General features: G+C 46.4%; 1 protein-coding gene and 1 long non-coding RNA gene across 2 annotated transcripts in view; both read right to left on the bottom strand.

Annotated features, from left to right (window-relative positions):
- Window positions 1-16,832, bottom strand: part of LOC129693672 (uncharacterized) — a 37,541-nt gene extending 20,709 nt beyond the window's left edge. The window contains exons 1-6 of the mRNA XM_055630459.1: window positions 16,738-16,832; window positions 13,178-13,356; window positions 11,451-11,489; window positions 8,136-8,210; window positions 7,690-7,767; window positions 4,947-5,099 (exon numbers count right to left, since the gene is read on the bottom strand). Of these exons, the coding sequence (XP_055486434.1) occupies window positions 4,947-5,099; window positions 7,690-7,767; window positions 8,136-8,210; window positions 11,451-11,489; window positions 13,178-13,356; window positions 16,738-16,832 (619 nt within the window). The remainder of the gene's footprint in view (window positions 1-4,946; window positions 5,100-7,689; window positions 7,768-8,135; window positions 8,211-11,450; window positions 11,490-13,177; window positions 13,357-16,737) is intronic.
- A 1,033-nt stretch (window positions 16,833-17,865) lies between these two features.
- Window positions 17,866-24,360, bottom strand: LOC129693828 (uncharacterized). The gene is made up of 3 exons (XR_008722921.1): window positions 24,224-24,360; window positions 22,651-22,781; window positions 17,866-20,930 (listed from the first exon to the last, which is right to left on the bottom strand). It is a non-coding gene; the product is annotated as an uncharacterized LOC129693828 (long non-coding RNA).
- Window positions 24,361-27,052: the final 2,692 nt, after the last annotated feature.

Below are 27,052 nucleotides of genomic sequence, written 5' to 3'. Positions count from 1 at the left end.
CATGCGGGAGAGAATACACACCGAGCTCAAGCGTATGATCTCCATTGGAGTCATTGCCGAGGTCAGTGAACCCTCGGACTGGGTCTCCACTATGGTCGTCGCCACACATAAGGATAAGAAATAATTACTCATCTGCACCTAAACCCTAAAGATTTAAACACAGCAATCAAAACGGCAACACTATCCGATGAGAACTACTGAGGACGTAGCGGCACAGATTGGCGCCCTCGATGCAAAAATCTCTTTCTGGCAAATACCGCTGGACCGAACATCGTCTGCCCTAATAACTTTTGCCACACCATTCGGCCGCTACAGGTTTTTAAGAATGCCCTTTGGTATCAACTCTGCTAGCGAAGTCTTTCAGCGCGCAATGGAACAACTCTTCGCAGAATATCCGTATGCCATCATTGTTGACGACATCCTGGTATATGGTCGTGACGTGACTGAGCATAACGCCAACCTGAAAAAAATACCGAACCGTGCCAGAGATATTAATTTTAAACTCAACCCCCTGAAACGCATCACGCATCACTCGCCCTGACCGAAACTGGACAACGCTATGCTCAGAAAGAGAAGGAACTGGTCGCCGTAGTTTTTGCCTGCTCAAAATCTAAAGACTTTATCTTTGGCAAAACCATCACGTGAAGACCGACCACCAGCTACTCGTCACCATCCTGAGCAAGCCTATCCATGCTGCCCCAGCTCGATTACGGCGAATGATGATGTAGCTGCAACAATTTGACTTCCGCATTGTCTACAAAAAAGGTAAAGACATGCACATCGCAGACACGCTATCCATAGCCCCGCGCACCACCAGTGAACAGGACGAATTCTCGGTCCTGAAGGTCTTGTTCGTGCCCACTGATCATCTGCACCACCTTGCCCAACACACAGCTGCAGACAAAACCTCACAGTTGCTGACCTCCGTCATAAGAGGTGGGTGGCCAAACAAGCCTTCCAGCACCCCACTTGAAATACGACCCTACTTCCTGGTCCGTGACGAACTGGTGTTACGGGACGGAATAATTGTCAAGGGTCACAAGGTGGTCATTCCCGTAACCCTGCGAAACGAGTACTATGAGGAAATCCACGGAGGCCACCCTGGCACGGAGGCCATTCTAATACGAGCCACAGATATGATCTACTGACCCGTCATGACCAAGTACATACGTGAAAAAACAGAATTGTGCGCGATCTGCAACAGTTTGCACCCCACCAGCAGAAGCAGCCCCTCCTATCCCATCCAGCTCCCTCTCTACCATGGTCATCACTGCCTTCTGATATCTTCGAATGGCACGGGAAACACTACCTTGTGGTACCTACTCTAACTGGTTCGAAATTGACTTTCTGCCAACAATCACTTTTGAAACAGTGATCCAAAAGCTGGAAATAACCCTTTCTGTACATGGGGCACCGGTTGGCCTTCAGACTGACAACGGAACTCAATTCGCCAGCCAAATGTTTAAGGACTTTGTAAAACGGTGGAACTTCCAACACGTCACCAGCAGCCCAGAATACCCCCAGTCCAATGGACATGTTGAGTGTGCTGTTCGAAGCGCAAAACAACTCATGCAACGCTCCTACCTACCTAAATCTGACGTCTACCTGGACCTGCTGAACCTGCGAAATATTGCAGAGACAACATTCTCGGCTCTCCAGCCCAATGGCTGAAGTCCCGCCAGACACGCCCTCCACTGCCTGTCTCCCAGCAACAGCTACGACCCCCCCCCCCCCCCACTGCCGTAATTCAGAAGTGTGTACAGTTTAATCAAGACACGCAGAAACGATGTCATGAAAAGACCAGCAAACCACTTATACAAGGCCAAGTGGTACGACTGCAAACAGGTAAGGTATATACCAAACTGGGACACATTCACAGCCGCTCTAAGGAACCAAGCTCCTGCCTGATCGAAGTCGATGGTGTCCTCTATCACGCAACCGTCAACATCTCCTTCCTGTGAAGCAAAGTCATCCGGCATCCCAGGGTCCTGATGCCCCACTGCTCAAGTTTAACCCAACGCCTGTTGCAGCCGTTCCAGCACCTGCCGCTACCGGGTCCGCCCACTCCCCGCATCGTTCTGTCCCTGCGTCCCCCTGTTGTAACCAGCACCCCGGGATCCCCGCGCCGGTCCACCCCAGGTTCCACTGCGGTCTCTCCCCACAGACCCGCGGATTTACCTACCCCAGCCCTCATCTTTTTGGAGGAAAAGGTTGATGAGGCAGCCCAATACCGTACGAGGACCGGGTGGGTTAGCAGGCCACCTATTAGATATGGTGATTATCTTTAACCCCATTATTATTTACTTGGTTTATAGTTTGAAATGCCTTAGTTGTTTTTTCATTTATACAAGAAGAGAAAAAGATTGGCTATTGCATGTTAGTCAATCAGAATGCTTAGTAATTATATCTCCGCCTAATGCATGCTTTACAGTGTAAGAACACGCCTATTGTCTTCAGTAACTGCAGTAGACTGAATGTGTGATGTACTGCATATGTGATGATGAACTAGACAATAAAGATGCTAGTGCTTCAACCTGTGTGACACTAAGGTATTTACAGTGTAGGATCAGTTCATTCCAAAGAGGAAGAAAGATTCCAAGGGGAGTAAGGGGCAACCGGGACTGACAAGGGTCGTCAGGGACAGTATAAAATAAAAGTGAAGTACAACGTGGCAAAGATGAGCGGGTAGCCAGAGGATTGGGTAACGTTTAAAGAGCAACAGAAGATAATTAAAAAGGCAATACGGGGAGAAAAGATGAGGTACAAAGGTACGCTAGCCAAGAATATAAAGCAGGATAGTAAAAACTTCTTTAGGTATGTGAAGAGGAAAAAATTAGTTTAGACCAAAGTTGGACCCTTGAAGACGGAAACAGGTGAATTTATTATGGGGAACAGGAAAATGGCAGATGAGTTGAACAGCTACTTTGGATCTGTCTTCACTAAGGAAGACACAAACAATCTTCCTGATATAGTAGTGGCCAGAGGATCTGGTGTGACGGAGGAACTGAAGGAAATTTGCATTAGGCAGGAAATGGTGTTGGGTAGACTGATGAGACTGAAGGCTGATAAATCTCCAGGGCCTAATGGTTTGATTGTGGATGCATTGGTGATAATTTTCAAATGTTCCATATATTCAGGATCAGTTCCTGCAGATTGTAGGGTAGCTAATGTAATCCCACTTTTTAAGAAAGGTGGGAGAAAGAAAACAAGGAATTATAGACCAGTTAGCCTGACATTGGTGGAGGGGAAGATGCTGGAGTCAATTAGAAAAGCTGAAATAGCGGCACATTTGGATAGCAGTAACAGGATAGGTCCGAGTCAGCATGGATTTACGAAGGGGAAATCATGCTTGACTAAACTTCTGGAAACTTTTGAGGATGTAACTTCTAAAATGGACAAGGGAGAGCCAGTGGATATAGTGTACCTGGACTCTGAGAAAGCATTTGATGAGGTCACACATAGGAAATTAGTGGGCAAAATTAGGGCACATGCTATTGGGGGGTAGAGTGCTGACATGGATAGAGAAGTGGGTGGCAGACAGGAATCAAAGAGTAGGGATTAACTGGTCCCTTTCAGAATGGCGGGCAGTGACTAGTGGGGTACCGCAAGGCTCAGTGCTGGGACCGCAGCTATTTACAATATACATCAATGATTTAGATGAAGGTATTCAAAGTAACATTAGCAAATTTGCAGATGTCACAAAGCTGGGTGGCAGTGTGAACTATGAGGAGGATGCTAGGAGGATGCAGGGTGATTTGGACAGTTTGGGGGAGTGAGCAAATGCATGGCAGATGCAGTTTAATGTGGATAAATGTGAGGTAATCCACTTTGGGGGCAAAAACAGGAAGGCAGATTATTATCTGGATGGTGTCAATTTGGGAAAAGGGGAATTACAACAAGATCTGGAGGTCCTTGTTCATTAGTCACTGAAAGTAGGCATGCAGGTACAGCAGGCAGTGAAGAAAGCTAATGGTATGTTGGCCTTCATAACAAGAAGAGTTGATTATAGGAGCAAAGAGGTCCTTCTGCAATTGTACAGGGCCCCAGTGAGACCACACGAGGAGCATTGTGTGCAATCTTGGTCTCCAAATTTGCGGAAGGACACTCTTGCTATCGAGGGAGTGCAGTGTAGGTTCACAAGATTAATTCCCGGGATGGCAGGACTGTCATATGTTGATTGAATGGAGCGGCTAGGCCTGTATACTCTGGAGTTTAGAAGGATGAGAGGATATCTTATTGAAACGTATAAGATTATTAAGGATTGGACACGCTAGAGGCGGGAAACATGTTCCTGATGTTGGGGGAGTCCAGAACCATGGGCCACAGATTAAGAATAAGGGGTAAGCCATTACCCCTTATTCGAAGATGAGTAAAACCTTTTAACCCAGAGAGTAGTGAATCTGTGGAATTCTCTGCCTCAGAAGGCGGTGGAGGCCAATTCAATAGATGCTTTCAAGAGAGAGTTAGATAGGGCTCTTAGTCAGGGGATATGGTGAGAAGGCAGGAACGGGGTTCTGATTGTGGATGATCAGCCATGCTCACACTTAATGGCGATGCTGGGTCGAAGGGGTCGAATGGCCTTCTCCTGCACCTATTGTCTATTATGTGTAGCTCATGCTCTCGAATCCTGGCCACATCCTCGTAAATCTTCTGTTCCCTTTCCTGCTTGACAACATCTTTTCTTTAACAGGTTGACCATAACTGAACACGACACTCTAAGACTCACCTATTGTGGTTCCAGTGGAGATGTTTAATGTTGGCAAGAAAAGACAAGACACAAGAGACAAGAGACATTTATTATCACATGTACCAAATGCTACAGTGAAATGTGTGGTCACCATACAGCCATACGAATATTAAAGTGCACAGAACACGATGGCCTTTAACACAGACATCATCACACAGCGGAATCAACGTTTCCCACTGTGGGGGAAGATGAATCTTACCTGAGGTGGGTTGTGTTGGGACGTCCGTGCTGGTTGCAACGGTGGAATCTGGTGCCACAGAACCATCAAGAGAAACTGAACAAAGGATGCAAGGAGCAGGCGTCAGAGAGATGGAAGTTGTACACAGCTTGTACACGCATGTGGAAACCAATCCTCTTTGTTACACACCTCCACCCACTCTGCACACGCTTCCCTTTCATGTACACATCCAATGCCCTTTTGTAAGTTACTGCTGAATCTATTTTTACCATCTACAGTTTAGTTTAGTTCAGTTTAGAGATACAGCACGGAAACAGACCCTTTGGCCCATCCAGTCCATGCCGACCATCAATCATCATTTTAATTTTCCATCAGGAAGGATGCAATAAAATAATTTTAAAAGCATTTGAACAGGTACGTGGAGGGGAAAGGTTTAAAGGGATGTGGGAAAAACATGGCAGGTGAGGCCTCTGCAAGGCCCACAGGATAATCAAGGACCAGTCGCACCCTGGCCACTCCCTCGTCTCCCCTCTCCCATCAGGCAAAAGGTACAGAAGTGTGAAAACACACACCTCCAGATTCAGGGGCAGTTTCTTCCTGGCTGTTATCAGGCAACTGAATCATCCCCTCACCATTTAGAGAGCAATCTACTACAGAACTACAATATCAACCTCAGTGGAGACCCTTGGACCATCTTTACTGGACTTTATCTTGCACTAAACATTATTGACGTTATTCCTTTTTATCATGTATCTGTACACTGTGGATGGCTAAACTGTAATCATGTGTTGTCTTTCCACTGACTGGTCAGCACTCAACAAAAACTTTTCATTGTTCCTCGGTACACGTGACAATAAACTAAACTCAAACTCAAACTAATATAGGTGGGGCATGTTTATTGGCATGGACAAGTTGGGCCGAAGGGCCTGTTTCCACACTGTATGTCTCTATGACTTAATGTAACCCACGTTAAATGATGGAATCTCCTGTCCCTGCAGCTCTTCAAAGTAATAATCTATTGAATTCCACAATCCTACTCGTTCCCAGTAGCTGTGTATCATTTGCCTTTTCAATAACAAGGCCTGGCTCTGCTGAACAAGGTTACTTTCGTTAAGTTTTGTTACGTTAAGTGTACCGAGGTACAGTGAAAAGCTTTTACATTCATTCAGCGGTAAGACTATACATGATTACAATCAAGCCGTCCACAGTGTACAGATACAGGATAAAGGGAATAACGTTTAGTATAAAGTCCAGTAAAGTCCATAAAGATAGTCTGCTGGTCTCCAATGAGGTGGATGGTCGGATGCAGTCATTCCTCTTCAAACTGTAGCTACACCTGGCATCATCAGGCAGTTCCTTACTTTCTCCAACATTCCAGGGGTGGGGTGGTGTGGGATGGATGGAGTGGGGGGGGGGGGGGGGGGGGGGGGGGGGGGGACAGTGTGGGGGGAGGGGTGGGGTGTGGGGGAGGGGGGGTCTTTGAATGCCCCAGGTGATTCAATGACCATGGTGAAAGGACAAATGACCACTCAGGACCACGTGTTTCATGAGTAACCTGTTGTGGTCTCCACAGCAATGTATTCAATCTCAACCCTCATTGGACCCAAAACCATATGAGCCAATATTACAGGTCGTGCGTTAGCAACATCAGGTTGATGAGAACTCTTTACCATCCACCACGGTTACTCCAGATCAAACATCACACCAGACATTGCATTTTTCTTTCCTTACTTTTAAATATTCACACATATGTCACAAGTTCTGAATAAATAATCAATTTTAGAACAACTCGGACTGAGAGCTTTAAAACGACAAAACGTTATGAACATTGAAATTCACACATGCACAGTTGTCAATGTGAAAACATGCCCTTCAGCCCAACCTGTCCATGCCGACCAACATGCCCCATCTACACCTGTCCCACCGGCTTGTGTTAGGTCCATATCCATCTAAACCTGTCCTGTCCATGTACCTGTCCAAATGTTTTTTAAATGCCTCAACTACCTCTTCATATATACACCCACCAGCCTTTGTGTAAAACAGTTGCCCCTCTGGTTCCTATCTATCCCCCCCCCCCCCCCTCACCTTAAAACTAAGTCCTTTGGTTCTTGATTCCCCTACTCTGGATAAACGACTCTGTGCAGTTACTCTGTCTAATCCAGTCATGATCTTATACACCTCTATAAAATCACTCCTCATCCACTGCAAGGAATAGAGTCCTAGCCTGCCCAACGTCTCCCTGTAGCTCAGGCTCTCGAGTCCAGGCCACATCCTCGTAAATCTTCTCTGTTCCTTTTCCTGCTTGACAACATCTTTCCTATAACATGTTCTTATAACAAGGGATCGTATAGAAACTTACAAAATTCTTAAGGGGTTGGACAGGCTAGATGCAGGAAGAGTGTTCCCGATGTTGGGGAAGTCCAGAAGAAGGGGTCACAGTTTACGGATAAAGCGGAAGTCTTTTAGGACCGAGATGAGAAAAACATTTTTCACACAGAGAGTGGTGAATCTGTGGAATTCTCTGCCACAGAAGGAAGTTGAGGCCAGTTGATTGGCTATATTTAAGAGGGAGTTAGATGTGGCCCTTGAGGCTAAAGGGATCAGGGGGTATGGAGAGAAGGCAGGTACAGGATACAGAGTTGGATGATCAGCCATGATCAAATTGAATGGCGGTGCAGGCTCGAAGGGCCGAATGGCCTACTCCTGCACCTATTTTCTATGTTTCTATGTTGACCATATCTGAGCACAACACACTAAGTCTCACCTGTTGTGGTTCCAGTGGAGGTGTTAATGTTGGCAACAGTCTTGTCTGTTGTGACGCCAGTGGTTCGTAGTGCAGAATCTGGAAAGATAATTTGACAAGATCAACGTGTTAAAGATGTACATGCTTTTAGTTGACTGTTTTGAAGAAAAGGAAAGAAAATTCTTCCAATCCCCTGTCCCGCTAATCACCTCTCAACAAACCTCACCAAAAAAATCAATGATTAATATCTTGTTGCAGTTGTGGGAAGATGCTGTGTACAAACTGGCTGACATATTTACTGTGTCAGAATAGTTCCTCAAAGTTGCCTTCACCTGAAAGCCCATCTTGCTGTAAGAGCAGGAATTACACACCTGTATCATTCAATTTATACTGAGAATTTCTGCTCTACAAGTACGTTCTTTTGACGTTTCGAAGCTGGTTTGCAGTGGGCAGAAGATGAATCTTACCTGAGGTGGGTTGTGTTGGGACATCCGTGCTGGTTGCAACGGTGGAATCTGGTGCCGCAGAACCATCCAGAGAAACTGAACAAAGGATGCAAGGAGCAGGCGTCAGAGAGATGGAAGTTGTACACAGCTTGTACACGCATGTAGAAACCAATCCTTTATGTTACACACCTCCACCCACTCTGCACACGCTTCCCTTTCATGTACACATCCAATGCCCTTTTGTAAGTTACTGCTGAATCTATTTTTACCATCTTTCAGTTTAGTTTAGATCAGTTTAGAGATACAGCACGGAAACAGACCCTTCGGCCCATCCAGTCCATGCTGACCATCGATCACCGGTTCACACTAGTTCTATGTTATCCCAATTTACTGAGGGCCAATTAACCTACAAACCCGCATGTCTTTAGGATGTGGGAGGAAACCGGAGCAATCGGAGGAAAATCACATGAACACATGGAGAACGTGCAAACTCCACATAGACAGCACCTGAGGTCAGGATCGAATCTGGCTCTGTAGAACTGAGAGACAACAGTTCTACCTGTAGCACCACTGTGTCACCCAAATAGCACAACCCAGAACATGATAATCAACAAATGTGTAGGTCATGGCTGAAGCCCAGTGATGTTGCTTCTCAGCATTAAGCTAATCTGGCCTCCCAAGGCTATTCCCCATCCATCCTTTCTGCAGTTCCATAGAACAGCACAGAAGAAGAACAGGCCATTCAACCCACAATGTCTGTGCCAAACACAGTCAAGACCAACTCTTATCTGCCTGCACATGATCCATATCCCTCCATTCCATACATATCCATGTGCCTATCAATGTGCCTGTCTAAAAACTTCTTAAACAGCACTATACATCAGCCTCCACCACCACCCCTGGAAGCACATTCCAGGCACCCACCACCCTCCGTGTAAATCACTTACCCCGCACATCTGCTTCAACCTTTGCCCCTCTCACCTTAAAGCAATGCCCACCAAGTTGCACCTGACATATATTTACAATTAGCCATGGGCACATTAATTCATTTTCATAAAACCACCCATCTACCATTTCATTCTAAGCAGCTGTGAATAGAAGATTATATTCACTGTCTACTAACATAAGCAAGATAATGGTTTTGTTAGTGGGATGCTTTAAAGTTCATAAGTTCATGTTATACGAGCAGAATTAGGCCATTCGGCCCATCAAATCCACTCTGTCATTTAATCATGGCTGATCTATCTTTCCCTCTCAACCCCATTCTCCTGCCTTCTCCCCATAATCCCTGACACCCGTACTAATCAATAATCTATCTATCCCTGTCTGAAATATATCCATTGACTTGGCCTCCATAGCCTTCTGTGGCAAAGAATTCCACAGATTCACCACCCTCTGACAAAAGAAATTCCTCCTCATCTCGTTCCTAAACCCACATCGTTTTATTCTGAGGCGGCGACCTCTGGTCCCAGACTCTCCCACTAGTGGAGACATCTTCTCCACATCCACTCTCACTATTCCAGTTACTCAATGAGCTAACAACGTCCACCACTGCCCTCTAGTGGCTATTTACTGCATTTAATGGATCCAATGGTTAAAATGGAACGCAGTTGAATCAACAAGAAATGGTGGCACGATGGTGCAGTGGTAGAGTTGCTGCCTCACAGCGTCAAAGACCCGGTTCGATCCTGACTACAGATGCTGTTCAGTACGGAGTTTGTACATTCTCCCCCTGACCTGCGTGGATTTGTTCTGAGATTTTCGGTTTCCTCCCACACTTCACAGGTTTGTAGTTTAATTGACGGTATAAATGTATGGATGTAAAATTGTCCCTAGTGTGTAGGATAGTGTAAATGTGCGGGGATTACTGGTCGATGCACAACATCTCACCATAAGGGTTGTGGGCGAGATACTAAACTAGTACTGTGCATCTGTTTTCACCAAGGAGAACAGTGAGATCAGTGTGGAGATCACTAATATGTAAGGGCACTGTGAGATGAAGATGGAGGAGGCACTGGGGATCTTGAAGAGCCTGAAGGTGGATAAATCCCTAGGACCTGATGGGATCTGTCTCATGTTATTGAGGAAGACAGGGATGAGATTGTGGGAGTCCAGATGAAGATCTTTGCATCTTCTGTAGCCACAGACAAGGTCCCAGAGCACTGGAGAGTAGCTAATGTTCCTTTGTTTAAGAAGGGAAGTAGAGAGAATGCAGGGACTGCAGACGGGCGAGCCTCACGTCAGAGGTAGGGAGACGATTGGTGAGGATTGTTTGGGTGAGATTTACTCCCATTTGGATGAGAATAGGTTAATGAGAGAACCACACTAGGCAGCATGGTTTTGTCCACAGCAGTCATTGCTTAATTACTTGAAGATGTGAAGGATGAGGGTAGGGTGGTGGATGTTGGCCACATGGAGTTTAATATGATCGTCATAATGCAACTCTATAGGACATTGGTCGGGCCACATTTGGAGTATTGCGTGCAGTTCTGGTCGCCCCATTACAGGAAGGATGTGAAGGCTTTGGTGAGGTGGCAGAAGAGATTTACCAGAATGAGACCTGGATTAAAGGGCATTAGCTAAAGGGAGAGGTTGGACAGATTTGAATTGTTTTCCTGTGGATTGCTGGAGGTGGAGGGGGGGGGGGGGGGGGGGGGCTGACAGAAGCAGATACATTACAGAGAGGAAGAAATGATAGATAGGGTTGGCAGTCAGATCATAGAGGGCAGATATTGTAGAGGGCAGAGCTTGAAGGTGAGGGGCAGCATTCCAAGGACATGGAGTCATAGAGTCATACAACTCTGGAACTGGCCATTCTGACCAAACCTGCCCATGCCGTCGCACCTACTTGTGTTTGACCCATATCCACCAGAACCTTCCCTAACCATGTTCAGGCCAGGTATTTCACACAGAGGGTGATGGGTGCGTGGAACACACAGCTGAGGGTGGTGGTGGAGGCAGATACGGTAGTGGTGTATAAGACACCTTCCAGTAAGTAACTGAATATGCAGGGACTGGTGAGAGATGGATTATCTGCAGGCATATAAGAATTGGTCAACATCATGTTCAGCACAGACATGTGGGGCACATTCCTGTGATGTACTGTTCTATGTTCTAGGTTTTACAGAGGGTGGTGGGTGTCTGGAACGCTGCCAGGGGTGGTGGTGGAGGCAGCTACCATAGTAGTGTTTGGATAGACACACGGAAACGCAGGGAATGGAGGGATATGGATCACTTGCAGGCAGAGGAGGCTTACCCCTGTGTTGCACTGCTCAAAACTGAAAACAAATAGATAGAAACTAATCAACATTAAAATGTTCCAGATAAATGGCTTACCTTTTTTCAAAAGAGTCTCTGCTTGTGGCTTGTTGATTTCTGAAATGAATGAAGACGAAAAAGGTCAATGTTGTTGAGGCAGGACAACAATATGGACATTGGCAGCTGCTGAATGGCAATACTAGGTTTGTCATTGTCACCTGTGCTGAGATACTTACTCTAAATGTACCGCAGCAGTCTCTGCTTTCACCCCATCTAGATTACCAATCAGCTCTTCTCTAAACTCCTGCACCGTGGGGATTGCCTCTTGAAGCTCCTGACCTACAGACCTCAGTCAGTTAGAATTGGTCACAACATTTTCTCCACCCTGCCCCTCCACACTGCTACCCCTCAAGGTTGTGTGTTCAGTACCTGTTCCACGCCTTGTGTGCCCACGACTCTGTGGCCTAGTGCAGCACCAACTACACGTTAAGTTTGCCGATGATACCATGGGGTCAACAACAACGATGAGACAGAATACAGGGAATTGAACCTTGACCTTGTGGTGTGTCATGTGTCAGAACATCCACCTAGACCCTAACGTCAGCAAAGCTAAAGAATTGGTTATTGACCGAACAAAGTGAGGAGAGGGTGTGGGAGGTGAACTCAACCCGTCCTCATCAACACAGGTGCTGAAAGAAGAGATGGTCGATGGCTTCAAGTTGCCAGGCATTCTCATCACCAGCAACCTTCATAGGGTCATGAGACATAGAAGAGATGGAAACTGAGGCTGCAGGCGATGTGGAGAAGACAAAACAATGCACATTGTGAAATCTGTTACGACCACAAGACATAGGAGCAGAATTTGGCCAGTCAGCCCATCAAGTCTACTTCACCATCCAATCATGGCAAGTCAGCCCATCAGGTCAACTCCTCCATTAAATCATGGCTGATCTATCTCTCCCTCTCAACCCCATTCTTCTGCCTTCTCCCCATAACCCCTGACGCCCGCACTAATCAATAACCTATCAAACTCCACATTAGAAATACTCAATGACTTGGCCTCCACAGTTGTATGTGGCAAGGAATTCCACACATTCACCACAGGCTGACTTAAGGTATGAGAAAGGGGGAAGGAGGGGGATGGGTTGGCTGAACCTAACCCGGGGAGGGAAGGGGATGGAAAGGGAGGGGAGGGGAGTTGAGGGGAGGGGAGGGGAGGGGAGGGACGTCGGTTCATGGGAACTGCTCCAGGACATCGAGCTAGTGGGCCGATCGGATTTTGAATAATGGAACCAATAATATCGGCACCCACATGTGTAATAAATGCAACAGGAATTCCCCTGTACAGTTGCATGTGTGACCAATCAAACTCCACTAAATCATTGAACCATTGTTACACCAACCTATATTTATAGTTCACAACACCTCATATTTCGCCCAAAGGTATAAATTCAGTGATGATACACAACTTCATCTCATGTTCCCCTCCCCTCTTGCTCCCTTCCTCCACCCTCATTGTTTTACCAGTTCCACACTTCTGCACATTGTTTCTCTTGAGATCACACCTTCCCTGGACAACAATGGACCTACCAGGCACCGCCCTGCCTGAAGTCATTTGTCGCCAGCCCAGATTGGTCCTGGTCTTTTCTCATCTCCGGCTCTTCACCTCCAGCTCTCCAGCTGACAAACAAGCCCCAACTACACTATTCCCACCAGCCTGATTTGTCCCATATCTGCAGGTGTTGCTAAACTCTGGATGCTGTAACCAGTAGCACTGAGCTGGGGACCATTATTGTGCAGCGTACCGGTGAACTGGATGGAGTTGATGTCGATGAGCAAGTGGTTGAGTGAGCCGGTCTGGGTGGACATGTTCACTTGCGTCAGGCTTTGCTGGATTGCCGACTCCACTGCATCCATCAGTGAGGCTGGGATGCTGTTGTTGCCCCCGAACTCCAGGACCAGCTCAACGTTCACGCTCCCAAAGCTGTCGGAGAAAGTAGCAAAGTGATGTCACATCCTATAGTTCCTCACACGCTCCACGTCTGGCTCATCCCTTTCCCTGCTCCACTCACAATCATTGAGTCACACGGCCCTTGCACAACTGTCCAAGATTCTTTTACACATTGCCCTAGTAACTACCTTAACCGGCAGCTCGTTCCATGCACCCACCACCCTCTGTGTGAAAACGATACCCCTCAGGTTCCAAATCTTTCCCCTCTCACCTTAACCCATGATCACATTGAATGTCGATGCTGGCTTGAAGGGCCAAATGGCCTACTCATGCATACATTGTCTTTTGTCCTCTGGTTCTTGATTCCCCTCTCTTTGGGGAAAAAAGACTGCATTTACTATTTATGTACAACCCTTATGATCTTATACACCTCTCTGTAAGATCCTCAGCCTTCTGCACTCCAAGGAATAATGTCCTAGCTTGCCCCAACCTCTGCCTATAACTCAGGTGCTCAATGCATCTTTTAAAGTCATGGAGCAGCTCAATTGACAGCACCACCTCCCTGAGGGTGGGGGGTTGGGGGGGGGGGGGGGGGGGGGGGGGGGAGATGAATCTGAACCTGAAGGACAACTTTTTTCCAGGTTGGTGGGTGTATGGAACGAGGTGCCGGAGGAGGTAGTTGAGGCAAGTACTATCACGATGTTTAATGAACATTCAGACAGGTACATGGATAAGAATATGGGGTCAACCGTGGGCAGGTGGGACTGGTGTAGATGGGGCATTTTCGCCAGTGTTGGGCCGAAGGGCCTGTTTCCACGCTGCATCACTCTAAGACTCTATGAAGGGCATGTTTCCACAGTTTATGACTGACTCTTGTTTACAAGAATGATCCCAAGAATGAGTGTGTTAACATATGATGAGCATTTGACAGCACTGGGCCTGAACTCACTGGAGTTTAGAATGTTGAGGAGGCACCTCATTGAAACTTACAGAATAATGAAAGGCTGCATAGAGTGGATGTGGAAAGGATGTTTCCACTGGTGGGAGAGTCTAGGACCAGATTTCATAGAATTATAGGGTGGTCTTTTAGAAAGGAGGTGAGGAGGAACTTCTATAGTCAGAGGGTAGTTAATCTGTGGAATTCATTGCCATAGACGGCTGTTGAGACCAAATCAGTGGATATTTTTAAGGCTGAGATGGTCAAATTAGAATGGGTGTCAAGGGTTATGGGGTGAAGGCATGAATATGGGATTCGGTGGCAGAGATCAGGCATGAATGAACAACGGAGCAGACTTGATGGGCCGAATGTCCTAATTCTACTCATATAACTGACCCCTCTATTTCTGTCCCATGCCTGGTGGTATTTGATAGGTTTGTGCCTGTGACATTGTCGTGTTTAGAGGATGTGGTTAGCCATATTAAGCCATCGGGTTCCCCTTGTGATGCTGTCCCTCCTCATTTTTTTAAAGAGGTTTTCTCCAGTATAGGGCAGTCGGTTCTTGCCATTATCAACAGCAGCTTGTGTTCTGGGGTTGTCCCCGTAAGTTTTAAACATGCAGTAGTGCAACCACTACTTAAGAAACCTGGCCTGGATCAAACTGTTCTGGCCAATTTTAGACCGATCTCCAAGTTGCCTTTTATTTCTAAAATTCTGGAGAAAGTTGTTTATGCTCAGCTAAAACTTTTCTTGGACGAGCATAATATTCGGGAGGTTTTCCAGTCTGGGTTTAAAACTATGCATGGCACAGAGTCAGCATTGCTCAGGGTTTTTAATGACATCCTCCTAGCTAATGATTCTGGTGATTATGTGGTTCTTGTCCTGCTGGACCTATCTGCCGCCTTTGATACAGTGGACCATAGTATCTTAATATCTCGGTTACAGCACCTAGTGGGCATTTGGGGCAGTGCCCTGGAATGGTTCAGGTCTTATCTGGCAGACAGAACTATGTGTGTAAGCCTTGATGGTTTTGAATCCTCCTCTGCAACTCTGTCATATGGGGTTCCACAGGGCTCAATTTTAGGGCCCCTGCTTTTCTCACTGTACTTCCTCTGGGTTCCATTCTTAGAAAGCATGGCATCTCTTTTCATTGTTATGCTGATGATAGCCAACTATATTTGCCGCTGAGGAAGGAAGATGCATTCTCCGTCAAATCACTTCTGTCTTGTCTTGAGGACATTAAGTCCTGGATGGCCCTAAACCTTCTAGGATTTAATGAAAAGAAGACAGAGGTGATATTGTTAGGTCCCAGTGGCTGCCGTGAACCTCCCCCTGTTGACTTTGGTGCCCTGGCACGGTATGTGAAGCCAACAGTTTTAGACCTGGGTTTTAGGATGGACAGTGATTTTAAATTAGATCATCAAATAGGCGCGGTAGTAAAGTCCAGCTTCTTTCACCTAAGGCAGCTGGCAAAGGTGAAGCCCATTCTTGAGCGGCAGCATTTTGAAACAGTAATCCATGCCTTTATCACATCTAGGCTGGATTATTGTAACGCACTCTATTTTGGAGTTGCTCGATCTTCCCTGGCTCGTCTCCAGTTGGTTCAAAATGCTGCAGCTCGCCTTTTAACTGGAACTCGAAAGAGGGAGCACATAATGCCAATTCTGGCCTCTCTCCACTGGCTCCCGGTGTACTTTCGAGTTCATTTTAAAAATATTTTATTTGTTTTTAAATCTTTAAATGGGCTCGCCCCGCCTTACCTCTCTGAGCTGCTTCATCCATACGCTCCTGCCCAGTGCCTCAGGTCAGCTGATCAGCTGCTCCTGGAGGTACCGAGGTCTAAGCAGAAGCTCAGAGGGGATAGAGCCTTCTTTGTTGCTGCTCTGGCGCTATGGAACACTCTGCCGTTGCATATCAGACAGGCCCCCTCACTGTCCATCTTCAAAACCAATCTTAAAACCCATTTCTATTCCTTGGCTTTTGACCCTGCATGAGACTTTGCTCCTGTTTTAGTGTTTTTAATGTATTTTTTTAATTTATTTTTAATTTTTAATTTTTTATTGTTTTTACTCTCTCTTTTAATGTTTTTATTGTCGTGTAATAATTTTTTGTCCATGATTAGTCATGTACAGCACTTTGTTGCAACAGTGGTTGTTTTTAAAGTGCTCTCTAAATAAAGTTATTATTATTATTATAACTTGTGACACAGCTTCCTCCATTAGCTCCACCATCTGAGATTTGATCCCACAGGACATATCTTTCCTTCCTCTTCCCTTTCACAATTCCAAAGTGACTGACCCCTCTCTTCTATCTCCACCAACAATCTCTTCCCTTCCCTGGGCACCTTCCCAGGCAAGCGCAGGAGATGCAACATCTACACTTCTAACTACAACACTCCCACCATCAAGGCAACCAAGTATTTTACTGCAGGTGAAGTCATGTTTCACTTCCAGTTAGTTGACCGTGATGTGTTTTACTTTACTCTGTTCAATCCAATGCAGGTGGAGTGTCTGCTTTGCAGAACACCTCTGATCACGAGGATGATGCTTGGCTTCCAGATTCCCATCGCCATTCTCCCACACACTCCAGGGACCAGACTCCTACACTGTTGCAGTCTGATAGAAATGTACAAGATCATGGAATAGATCGGGTAGACAGACAGAAGGGGTGTATTATAGACTGCCAAATGGGGATCGAGAATTGGAAGAGCAACTATGTAAGGAGATAGCAGATATTAGTAGTAAGCACAACGTAGTGATTGTGGGAGATTTCAACTTTCCACACATAGACTGGGAAACACATTCGGTAAATGGGCTGGATGGTTTGGAGTTTGTAAAATGTGTGCAGGATAGTTTTTTGCAGCAATACATAGAGGTACCTACTAGAGGAGGGGCAGTGTTGGACCTCCTGTTAGGAAATGAGACGGGACAGGTGGTGGAGTTATGCGTTGGGGAGCACTTTGGGTCCAGTGATCACAATACCATTAGTTTCAATATAATTATGGAGAGGGTCAGAACTGGACCTAGGGTTGAGATTTTTGATTGGAGAAAGGCTAACTTTGATGAGATGCGAAATGATTTAAAAGGAGTGAACTGGGACATTTTGTTTTAGGGAAGGATGTAGAAGAGAAATGGAGGACATTTAAAGGGGAAATTTTAAGAGTACAGAATCTTTATGTTCCTGTTCGGTTGAAAGGAAACAGTAAAAATTGGAAAGAGCCCTGGTTTTCAAGGGAAATTGGACATCTTGTTCGGAAAAAGAGGGAGATCTACAATAATTATAGGCAGCATGAAGTGAATGAGGTGCTTGAGGAGTATAAGGAATGTAAAAAGAATCTTAAGAAAGAAATTAGAAAAGCTAAAAGAAGACATGAGGTTGCTTTGGCAAGTAAGGTGAAAGTAAATCAAAAGGGTTTCTACAGCTATATTAATAGCAAAAAGGATAACGAGGGATAAAATTGGTCCATTGAATATAAAAGTGGATAAGTCTCCAGATCCTGACAGGATATTCCCTAGGACATTGAGGGAAGTTAGTGTAGAAATAGCTGGGGCTATGACAGAAATATTTCAAATGTCATTAGAAACGGGAATAGTCCCCGAGGATTGGCATACTGCGCATGTTGTTCCATTGTTTAAAAAGGGTTCTAAGAGTAAACCTAGCAATTATAGGCCTGTTAGTTTGACTTCAGTGGTGGGCAAATTAATGGAAAAGATATTTAGAGATAATATATATAAGCATCTGGATAAACAGGGTCTGATTAGGAACAGTCAGCATGGATTTGTGCCTGGAAGGTCATGTTTGACTAATCTTCTTGAATTTTTTGAAGAGGTTACTAGGGAAATTGACGAGGGTAAAGCAGTGGATGTTGTCTATATGGACTTTAGTAAGGCCTTTGACAAGGTTCCTCATGGAAGGTTGGTTAAGAAGGTTCAACTGTTGTGTATAAATGCAGGAGTAGCAAGATGGATTCAACAGTAGCTGAATGGGAGAAGCCAGAGGGTAATGGTGGATGGTTGTTTGTCGGGTTGGAGGCAGGTGACTAGTGGGGTGCCTCAGGGATCGGTGTTGAGTCCTTTGTTGTTTGTCATGTACATCAATGATCTGGATGAAGGTGTGGTAAATTGGATTAGTAAGTTTGCAGATGACACCAAGATAGGGGGTGTTGTGGATAATGACGAGGATTTCCAAAGTCTACAGAGTGATTTAGGCATTTGGAAGAATGGGCTGAAAGATGGCAGATGGTGTTTAATGTTGATAAATGTGAGGTGCTACACCTTGGCAGGACAAATCAAAATAAGACGTACATGGTAAATGGTAGGGAATTGAAGAATACAGTTGAACAGAGGGATCTGGGAATAACCGTGTATAGTTCCTTGAAGGTGGAATCTCATATAGATAGGGTGGTTAAGAAAGCTTTTGGTATGCTAGCCTTTATAAATCAGAGCATTGAGTATAAAAGCAGGGATGTAATGTTAAAATTGTACAAGGCATTGGTGAGACCAAATTTGGAGTATGGTGTACAACTTTGGTCGCACAATTATAGGAAGGATGTCAACAAAATAGAGAGAGTACAGAGGAGATTTACTAGAATGGTGCCTGGGTTTCAAAATCTAAATTACATAGAAAGGTTGAATAGGTTAGGTCTTTATTCTCTGGAGCGCAGAAGGTTAAGGGGGGGACTTGATAGAGGCCTTTAAAATGATGAGAGGAATAGACAGAGTTGATGTGGGTCAGCTTTTCCCTTTGATAATAGGGAAGATTCAAGCAAGAGGACATGACTTCAGAATTAAGGGACAGAAGTTTAGGGGTAACATGAGAGGGAACTTCTTTACTCAGAGAGTGGTAGCGGTGTGGAATGAGCTTCCAGTGGAAGTGGTGGAGGCAGGTTCGTTGGTATCATTTAAAAATAAATTGGATAGGCATATGGATGAGAAGGGAATGGAGGGTTATGGTATGAGTGCAGGCAGGTGGGACTAAGGGAAAAAAGATGTTCGGCATGGACTTGTAGGGCCGAGATGGCCTGTTTCCGTGCTGTAATTGTTATAGAATCTTTTGTCCAGAGTTAGGGAATCAAGAACCAGAGGCCATAGGTTTATAGTGAGGAGAGGAAAGTTTAACAGAAACATGAGGGGCAGCTTTTTAACAAAGTGGGTGGTGGGTGAAGGGAACAAGCTGCCAGAGCAGGTAGTTGAGACATGTAATATCACAACATTTAAGAAACATTTAGACAGGTACATGGATAGGACAGTGTTAGAGGGATATGGACCAAACACAGACAGGTGGAACTAGTATAGATGGGGCATGTTGGTTGGTGTGGGCAAATTGGGATGAGGGGCCTGTTTCCACGATGTATCACTCTATGACTGCAAGTGGCAGATGGAATTTAACCCTGACAAGTGTAGGTTGGTGCAATATGGTCAGTGTAGTCAGGGCAGGGGAATATCCAATGACAGAGGCCAAGGGAGTGTGGTGGGGCAGAGGGACCTGGTGATACACAGTTCCCTCCAAGTGGTGCCCGGGACGATCGGGCTGTGAAGTGAGTCTTTCTTCATCAATATAGGAGTTGAGATATCATGTTACATGTAGTTGGTGAGAACATGTGTAGGAAAGAACTGCAGATGCTGGTTTAAACTGGTAAAAAGAAACAAAATGCTGGAGTAACACAATGAAGAAGGGTCTTGACTCGAAACGTCACCCATTCCTTCTCTCCAGAGATGCTGCCCGTCCCGTTGAGTTACTGCAGCATTTTGTGTCTATCGTTGGTGAGAACATGTTGTGTTTGGGGGGAGGATGTCATTCAGCTGGAAAGGGTGCTGAGGATGTTACTGAATAAGGATGTTACTGGATAAGGAGGGCTTGAATTATAGGCTGCGTCTGAAAGGGCTGGGATTTTTGTCTTTGGAACGTACGAGACTGAGGGGTGACTATAATTGTGAGGGTCATAGACAATAGACAATACACAATAGGTGCAGGCGTAGGCCATTTTGTCCTTCGAGCCGAGCACCGCCATTCAATGTGATCATGGCTGATCATCCCCAATCAGTACCCCGTTCCTGCCTTCTCCCCATTTCCCCTGACTCCGCTATTTTTAAGAACCCCATCTAGCTCTCTCATGAAAGCATCCAGAGAACCGGCCTCCACCGCCCTCTGAGGCAGAGAATTCCACAGACTAGATAAGGTGAATGGTCACAGTTTTTTCCACCAGTCAGGGGGTCTAAAAGCAGAAAGCATAAGTTTTTGGTGAGAGATATGAAAGAAATCTGAGGGGCAATTTCTTCGTGCAGAGGGTGGTTGTATATGGGATGAGACAGAGGAAGCTATGAGGTAGATACAATGACAATGTTTAAAGGGTATTTGGACAGGTACACAGATGGGAAAGGTCAAGCAGCATATGGGCCAAACTCAGGCTAATGGGTCAGTATGGATAAGTTGGGCCGAAGGGCCAGTTTCTGTGCTGTCATCACCTGTCTGTCGAAGACCCAGAAACGTTGTGATCAGGCAGTGACCAGAACAAATTAAGCTGTAAAGATGATATCATGATTCTATGAAAACCTCACAACTTTAACATAACGAGCATTGGGTGTGAAAAGTCAAGAACGTACCTGAATTCTACAACTTGTCCACGACTGAATTCCTTGGACAATTCTGATTCTGAATACACCAAGTTCAGCTGCAGTCAATGGGAAGGAAGAAAGTTGTAGATGGTGAAGTACAAAGAGACGGTTTCCACAACAGTAATAACTTTTACACATCCGGGTAATCCCTCTTTCTCATTTTCATTACACACTTACAGTTCAAAGCCACAGCATTTATGCAGGGCCATCAAGCTGTATTAATGAATGATTTAAAAAGTAATGACAGGACATTCACTGACATTGTTGCTTTCAAGAATCATACAATGAAGATTGGACAATGTAGTCGCAAACTTTTCAATGTCTTTGAAGGTTGTTCTACATTAAGGGCGGCACAGTGGTACAGTGGTAGAGTTGCTGCCTCACAGCGCCAGAGACCCGGGCTCGATCCTGACTACGGGTGCTGTCTGTACGGAGTTTGTACGTTCTCCCCGTGACCTGCGTGAGTTTTCTCCCACACTCCAGTGTGTGGGTGGTTGGGTGAGTGGAGGGGAGGGGTGAGTGGAGGGGAGATATAGGTTGGAGACCAGGTGGGGCACATGGGAGTGAAGGGGGAGAGGAGTGAGGGGGGGGGGGGGGGAGGAGTGAGGGGGGGTGGAGGAGTGAGGGTGGGAGGGGAGTGAGGGTGGGAGGGGAGAGGGGGGGAGGGGAGGGGGAGAGGGGGGGAGGGGAGAGGGGGGAGGGAGGGGAGGGGAGAGGGGGAGGGGAGAGAGGGAGGGGAGGGAGGGAGGGGGGGGGGGGGGGGGGGAGAGGGGGGGGGGGAGGGGGGGGGGTGAGTGAGTTGGGGACAGGGGAACATTAAGGAAGGAGGTTAGTGGGGGGGTTAATACCATTGGGAATGGAAGAGGGAGGTCGTGTCTGGGCTGATGGGATCAGTGAAGATGGGCAAAAGGTTTGCGTGGATACGATATAGGCATGGATATAAGCATGCAGATATGCGGAGTAAGGAGGGATATGGCTTATGTGCCCCTCCAAAAGCCTCTTACACCACTATTGTATCTGCCTCCACCACCACCAACCCCTGGCAGCACGTTCCAGTCCCCCACCAGTCTGTGTAAAACACTTGGCCCACACATCTCCATTAAACATTCCCCCTCTCACCTTATAGCTGTGCCCTCTACTGCTGAGCTCCTCCACCCTGGGAAACAGGTTCTTGGGAGTGGGGGGTGCAGAAGGTGAGGAGAGACGGGGTGCAGCGGGAGGGGGCTACAGGGGGAAGGGGTGTAGGGGAAGGGGTGTAGGGGGAGGGGGTGTAGGGGAGGGGGTGTAGGGGAGGGGTGTAGAGGGAGGGGTGTAGGGGGGTGTGTAGTGGAAGGGGGGTGTGCAGGAGGAGGGGGTGTGTAGAGGGGGGGGAGTGCAAGGGGAGGGGTGTAGAGGGACGGGGTTGTAGAGGGAGGGGGTGTAGAGGGAGGGGGTGTAGACGGGACGGGTGTAGAGGGACGGGGTGTAGGGGGGGGGGGGGGGGTGTAGAGGGACGGGGGTGTAGAGGGGGGGAGGGAGTGTATAGGGGGAGGGGGTGTAGAGGGACGGGGTGTAGAGGGACGGGGTGTAGAGGGACGGGGTGTAGAGGGACGGGGGGTGTAGAGGGACGATCGGGGTGTGTAGAGGGGGGAGGGGGTGTAGAGGGGGGGAGGGGGGTGTAGAGGGGGGGAGGGGGCTGTCGGTGGTGAGCCAAGAGATGTACAAGGTTCAAGGGAAGTTTGAAATAATCATCTTTCAGAAGCAAATCCTTGACCTGACGAAGCTGAGCTTTCTTACTTGTGTCTGAATGTCATCGGCCAACTCAGAGAACTCCGTGGAGTTGCTCGATGCCAGGCTCTCGTTGTAGGGAACATTCAATATTCTGAAATTTCCTCTGTAGTAACTTTTCCATGTTTGCGGACCAGCATCTTCAAAAGATGAGAAACAGAGCTATTGTAGTTGTCCTATTGTGTTCAGCATCATATTTCTACATCGGCAAGTCACCCAAGCTGATAAGGAAATTGAACTTTATACAAGGGATTTTGTTCAATTGAGTTCAGAGATACAGCATGGAAACAGGCCCTGCGGCCCACAGAGCCCACACTGACCAGCGATTCCCGCACATTAACACCATGTTTGATAGGACAGGTTTGGAGGGATATGGACCAAGCGCAGGCAGGTGGGACCAGTGTAGCTGGGACATGTTGGCCAGTGTGGGCAAGATGGGCTGAAGGGCCTGTTTCTACACTGTATCACTCCAGGACTATCCTACACACCAGGGACAATTAACCTTCAGACCTGCACGAGTATGGGAGGAAACCGGAGCACCCGGAGAAAACCCATTTGGTCACAAGGAGAGTGTGCAAACTCCGTACAGACAGCATCCAGTCAGGATGGAAACCGGGCCTCTGCCGTTGTGAGGCAATAACTCTATCGCTGCCCCACTATTCTTTACAACACTGAACTTCTCCTGCGTCTCAATCCCAATGGCTCACTTATTTTCCTGTGTTATTCTCTCTCCTGTCTCCCACCCACCTCGACACAGGCAACAAGCACCTGTTTCACATTACATCCTGCACACCTTTGTGTTGTGAGAGGAAACCAGAGAAAAGATGCTAATTCACACAGACAACACTGCAGATCTGAATTGGTGCAAAGATTTGTAATCTGGGAATTAGATATTCTGTTCCATTCAACAAGCCCCACCACCACTTTGTTGACCATCTTATTGGCTATTCCTTCTGTCCATTTACTCATCTACAGTATCCTCTACATTGTAGTTGCTGGAGAATAAAGGAACTGTAAACGCTGAAATCCTGCACAAAACATTGATTCAGATTCAGGGACAGTTTCTTCCCAGCTGTTATCAGGCAACAGAATCATCTTATCACCAACATGAGAGTGGGCCTGACCTCCCATCTACTTCATTGAACACCCTCAGACTATCTTTAAATCGAACTTTAGTGGACTTGATCTTGCATGAAACATTATCCCCTTTATCCTGTAGTTGTACACTGTGGACTGTTCGATAGTACTCAGGCATTGTCTTTCCGCTGCTGGATAGCACGCAACAAAAGCTTTCACTGTGCCTCGGTACACAGGACAGTAGTAAACTGGTGAAGGTAAACAAAATGCTGGAGTAATCATCGGGACAGGCAGCATCTTTGTCTGAAGAAGGTACTCGACCTGAAAAAGTCAACCCTCTCTCCACAGACACTGCCTGTCCCACTGAGTTACTTCAGCATTTTGTGTCTACCCCCCACAGACACTGCCTGTCCCACTGAGTTACTGCAACACTTTGTGTTTTGCTGTAGGTTCTGGTGTTAGCTGGCACTTTGATTCACGAGTGAAGAATAGACTTGGTTCTTACCTCTAGTCAGAAAGACGGCTAAAAGAATAACTACCACTGCAGCGAGAACAAGCAGTATGGAAATAATCACAAACCGTGGCCACAAAGCTTTTGGAGACTTTCATTGTGAGTAACGGGAACGGCTCTGTGAAGACAGAACAAAATGAGTCTGTTTGCTGTTTGTTAGAGGAACAAAAACAAATGGCAATGTTAACACACTTTCTGCACAAGAGTTTTCCAGTCACGGTCCAGAGAGAACGTCTGAAGAAAGGTTCACAGACAACACTGCAGATCTGAATTGGTGCAAAGATTTGTAATCTGGGAATTAGATATTCTGTTCCAGATAGATGACCCAAACCGTCACCTATTTCTCCAGCTTTTTGGGTCCATTTTTGGTCCAGAGATTAGTGCCGAGAATCAGAGATCAGGATGCAGTGAGAAATCACATGGGGATCCCCACTTGGGCAGCACGGTGGTGCAGCAGGTAGAGCTGATGCCTCACAGCACCAGAGACCAGGGTTTGATCTTGACCTCAGGTGCTGTCTTTGTGGCGTTTGCACCTTCTCCCATTTCTGCTTGGGTTTCCTCCGGGTGCTCTGGTTGCCTCCCACATCCCAAAGACATGCGGGTTTGTAGGTCAATTGTCCCTCTGTAAATTGCCCCTAGTGTGTCGGGGGAAAGTGAGAAAGTGGAATAACATAACAGGGTGATCGATGGTCGGCATGGACTCAATGGGCTGAAGGGTCTGTTTCCATATTGTACCTCTAAATCTAAATGCCTAAACTTTGGTGGATGAGGAAATATAGAGATGCAGGCTGGAATAAAGCCTTTACATAAAGTGAAGAGATTTGCATTGAAGAGTCAAGGGTGTTTCATGGTCATCTGTATTGACATTCTACTTGCAGGTGAGAGGGGGGCAACGTTGAATGGAAATGTGCGGGGCAAGATATTTTACACAGAGCGTGGTGAGGGCCTGGAACATGATACTGAGGCAGATATGATAGTGGTGTTTAAGGGACATTTGGATAGGCACATGAATATGCAGGGAAGGGTGGATATGGATCATGCAGATATGATGGTCTTAGCATTGTTCAACACAGACATTTTGGGCTGAAGGGCCTGTGTTTATGCTGCACTATTCTTTGTACATTGATAGAGATTGTTTCTCTTGGCAATATCCTTGCACTAATACAGGTCCACCACCGATCCTCCGGCAACTGAGGGAATGCCGTGTAAAGAGAGGGGGCTCTAGGTGGGGAGCAAGGAGATGCACAAAATCAAGGGGAAGTTTGAATTTAAAAATCATCATACGGAAGCAAATCATTGACATGATTTCCAGCTGAGCTTTCTTACCCTGTGTCTGAATTTCATCAGCCAAACTCAAAGTACTCCATCGAGTCTATGAATGATTAGGAGAAGAGTGAAAGGCCTGGATAGAGTGGATGTGGAGAAGATGTTCCACTAATGGGAGAGTCTAGGACTAGAGGCCACAACCTCATAAATTAAAGGACATTCCTTTTGGAAGGAAATGAGGATGAATTACTTTAGTCACAGGGTGGTGAATCTGTGGAATTCATTGGGGGTGGGAGATTGCAACCTTCACGTGGTCCACCCTGTTTCCACTTTTGCTATCAACCCGACGTGCACAAGCAAGATCAAATAGAACAAGTCGATCTACAACTTTAGGATCTGCACGCCATACGCAAGAAGAAGAAGATTGCCACAGACAGCTGTGGATGCTGTGTCAGTGGATTTTTTAAGGCAGAGATAGATAGCTTCTTGATGAGTACGGGTGTCAGGGGTTATGTGAGAAGGCAGGAGAATGGGGGTTGAGAGGGAAAGATAGATGAGCCACGATTGAATGTTTTTGCGCTAGACTTGATGGGCTGAATGGCCTAATCCTGCTCCTATCACTTATGAACCTATGAACAATGGGTCAGGCAGCATCTCTGGAGAACATGACAGTAAAAGTGAGTGGGTTTTGCAGAGATGAATGAGATGGTTGTGAACAATTGCAGCAGGATCTGGATCGATAGGCCAGGTGGGCTGAGGAATGTTTGATGGAATTTAATACAGAGAAGTGTGAGGTGTTGCATTTTGGAAAGACTAACAAGGGCAGGGACCTACACAGTGAATGGTCGGGCCTCTGGGTGGTGTTGTAGAGTAGAGGGATCTAGGAGTACAGGAGCATGGTTCCTTGAAGGAGGCAATTGCAGATAGATCAGGTGGTCAAAAGGCTTTCATTGACTTTCAGTTTCAGTCAGAGTATAGAAGTTGGGAGGTTGTGTTGCAGTTGTATAAGATGTTGGGTTTGGCCACATTAGAATATTGTGTTTTGTTCGTAAGTCAGATTTTACATTTCAGAGCCGGATAAGTTATGGCACCCGTGTGAAATTACTATTCGACACCGGAGATCATGGGTAATGTCGAGGTAGAGACCAGGTTGGGCTCCGAGGTGGAGACCACCATCGGGGAGCTGCGAGGTGGAGACCACATTGGGCATCAGTGAGCTGAAAGAGATTGCTTCCCTTAAGTACGAGTTTATGTAAGTAAGGCCTATTTCATTAGTCAAGATGTGCCTCTATATGGAACGATTGGTCAGAGGACCATAGTTGAGCTAAGTTACAATACAGGAAAGGAGTTTGAAACATCATAACCGGAGGATGCGACAACAACTCTCTCTTAATGTCAGCAGGACTAGGCGCATTGTGTCAGACTTATGAACAAAGCCATATTGATGGCACCACCGAAGAAGATGGCTAAAATGTTTAGGTTCTTAGGGAGAGATATCCCAGCACCTTTTAGGAAGCTATAGGAAGTTGGTGGTACCTCAGATCATGTGACTTCTTC

This window comes from Leucoraja erinacea, chromosome 3 (assembly GCF_028641065.1).
Source record: "Leucoraja erinacea ecotype New England chromosome 3, Leri_hhj_1, whole genome shotgun sequence".
Classification (NCBI taxonomy): Eukaryota; Metazoa; Chordata; class Chondrichthyes; order Rajiformes; family Rajidae; genus Leucoraja; species Leucoraja erinaceus.
The sequence above is the reverse complement of the archived record's forward strand: the minus strand, read 5'-3'. Positions and strand labels throughout refer to the sequence as shown.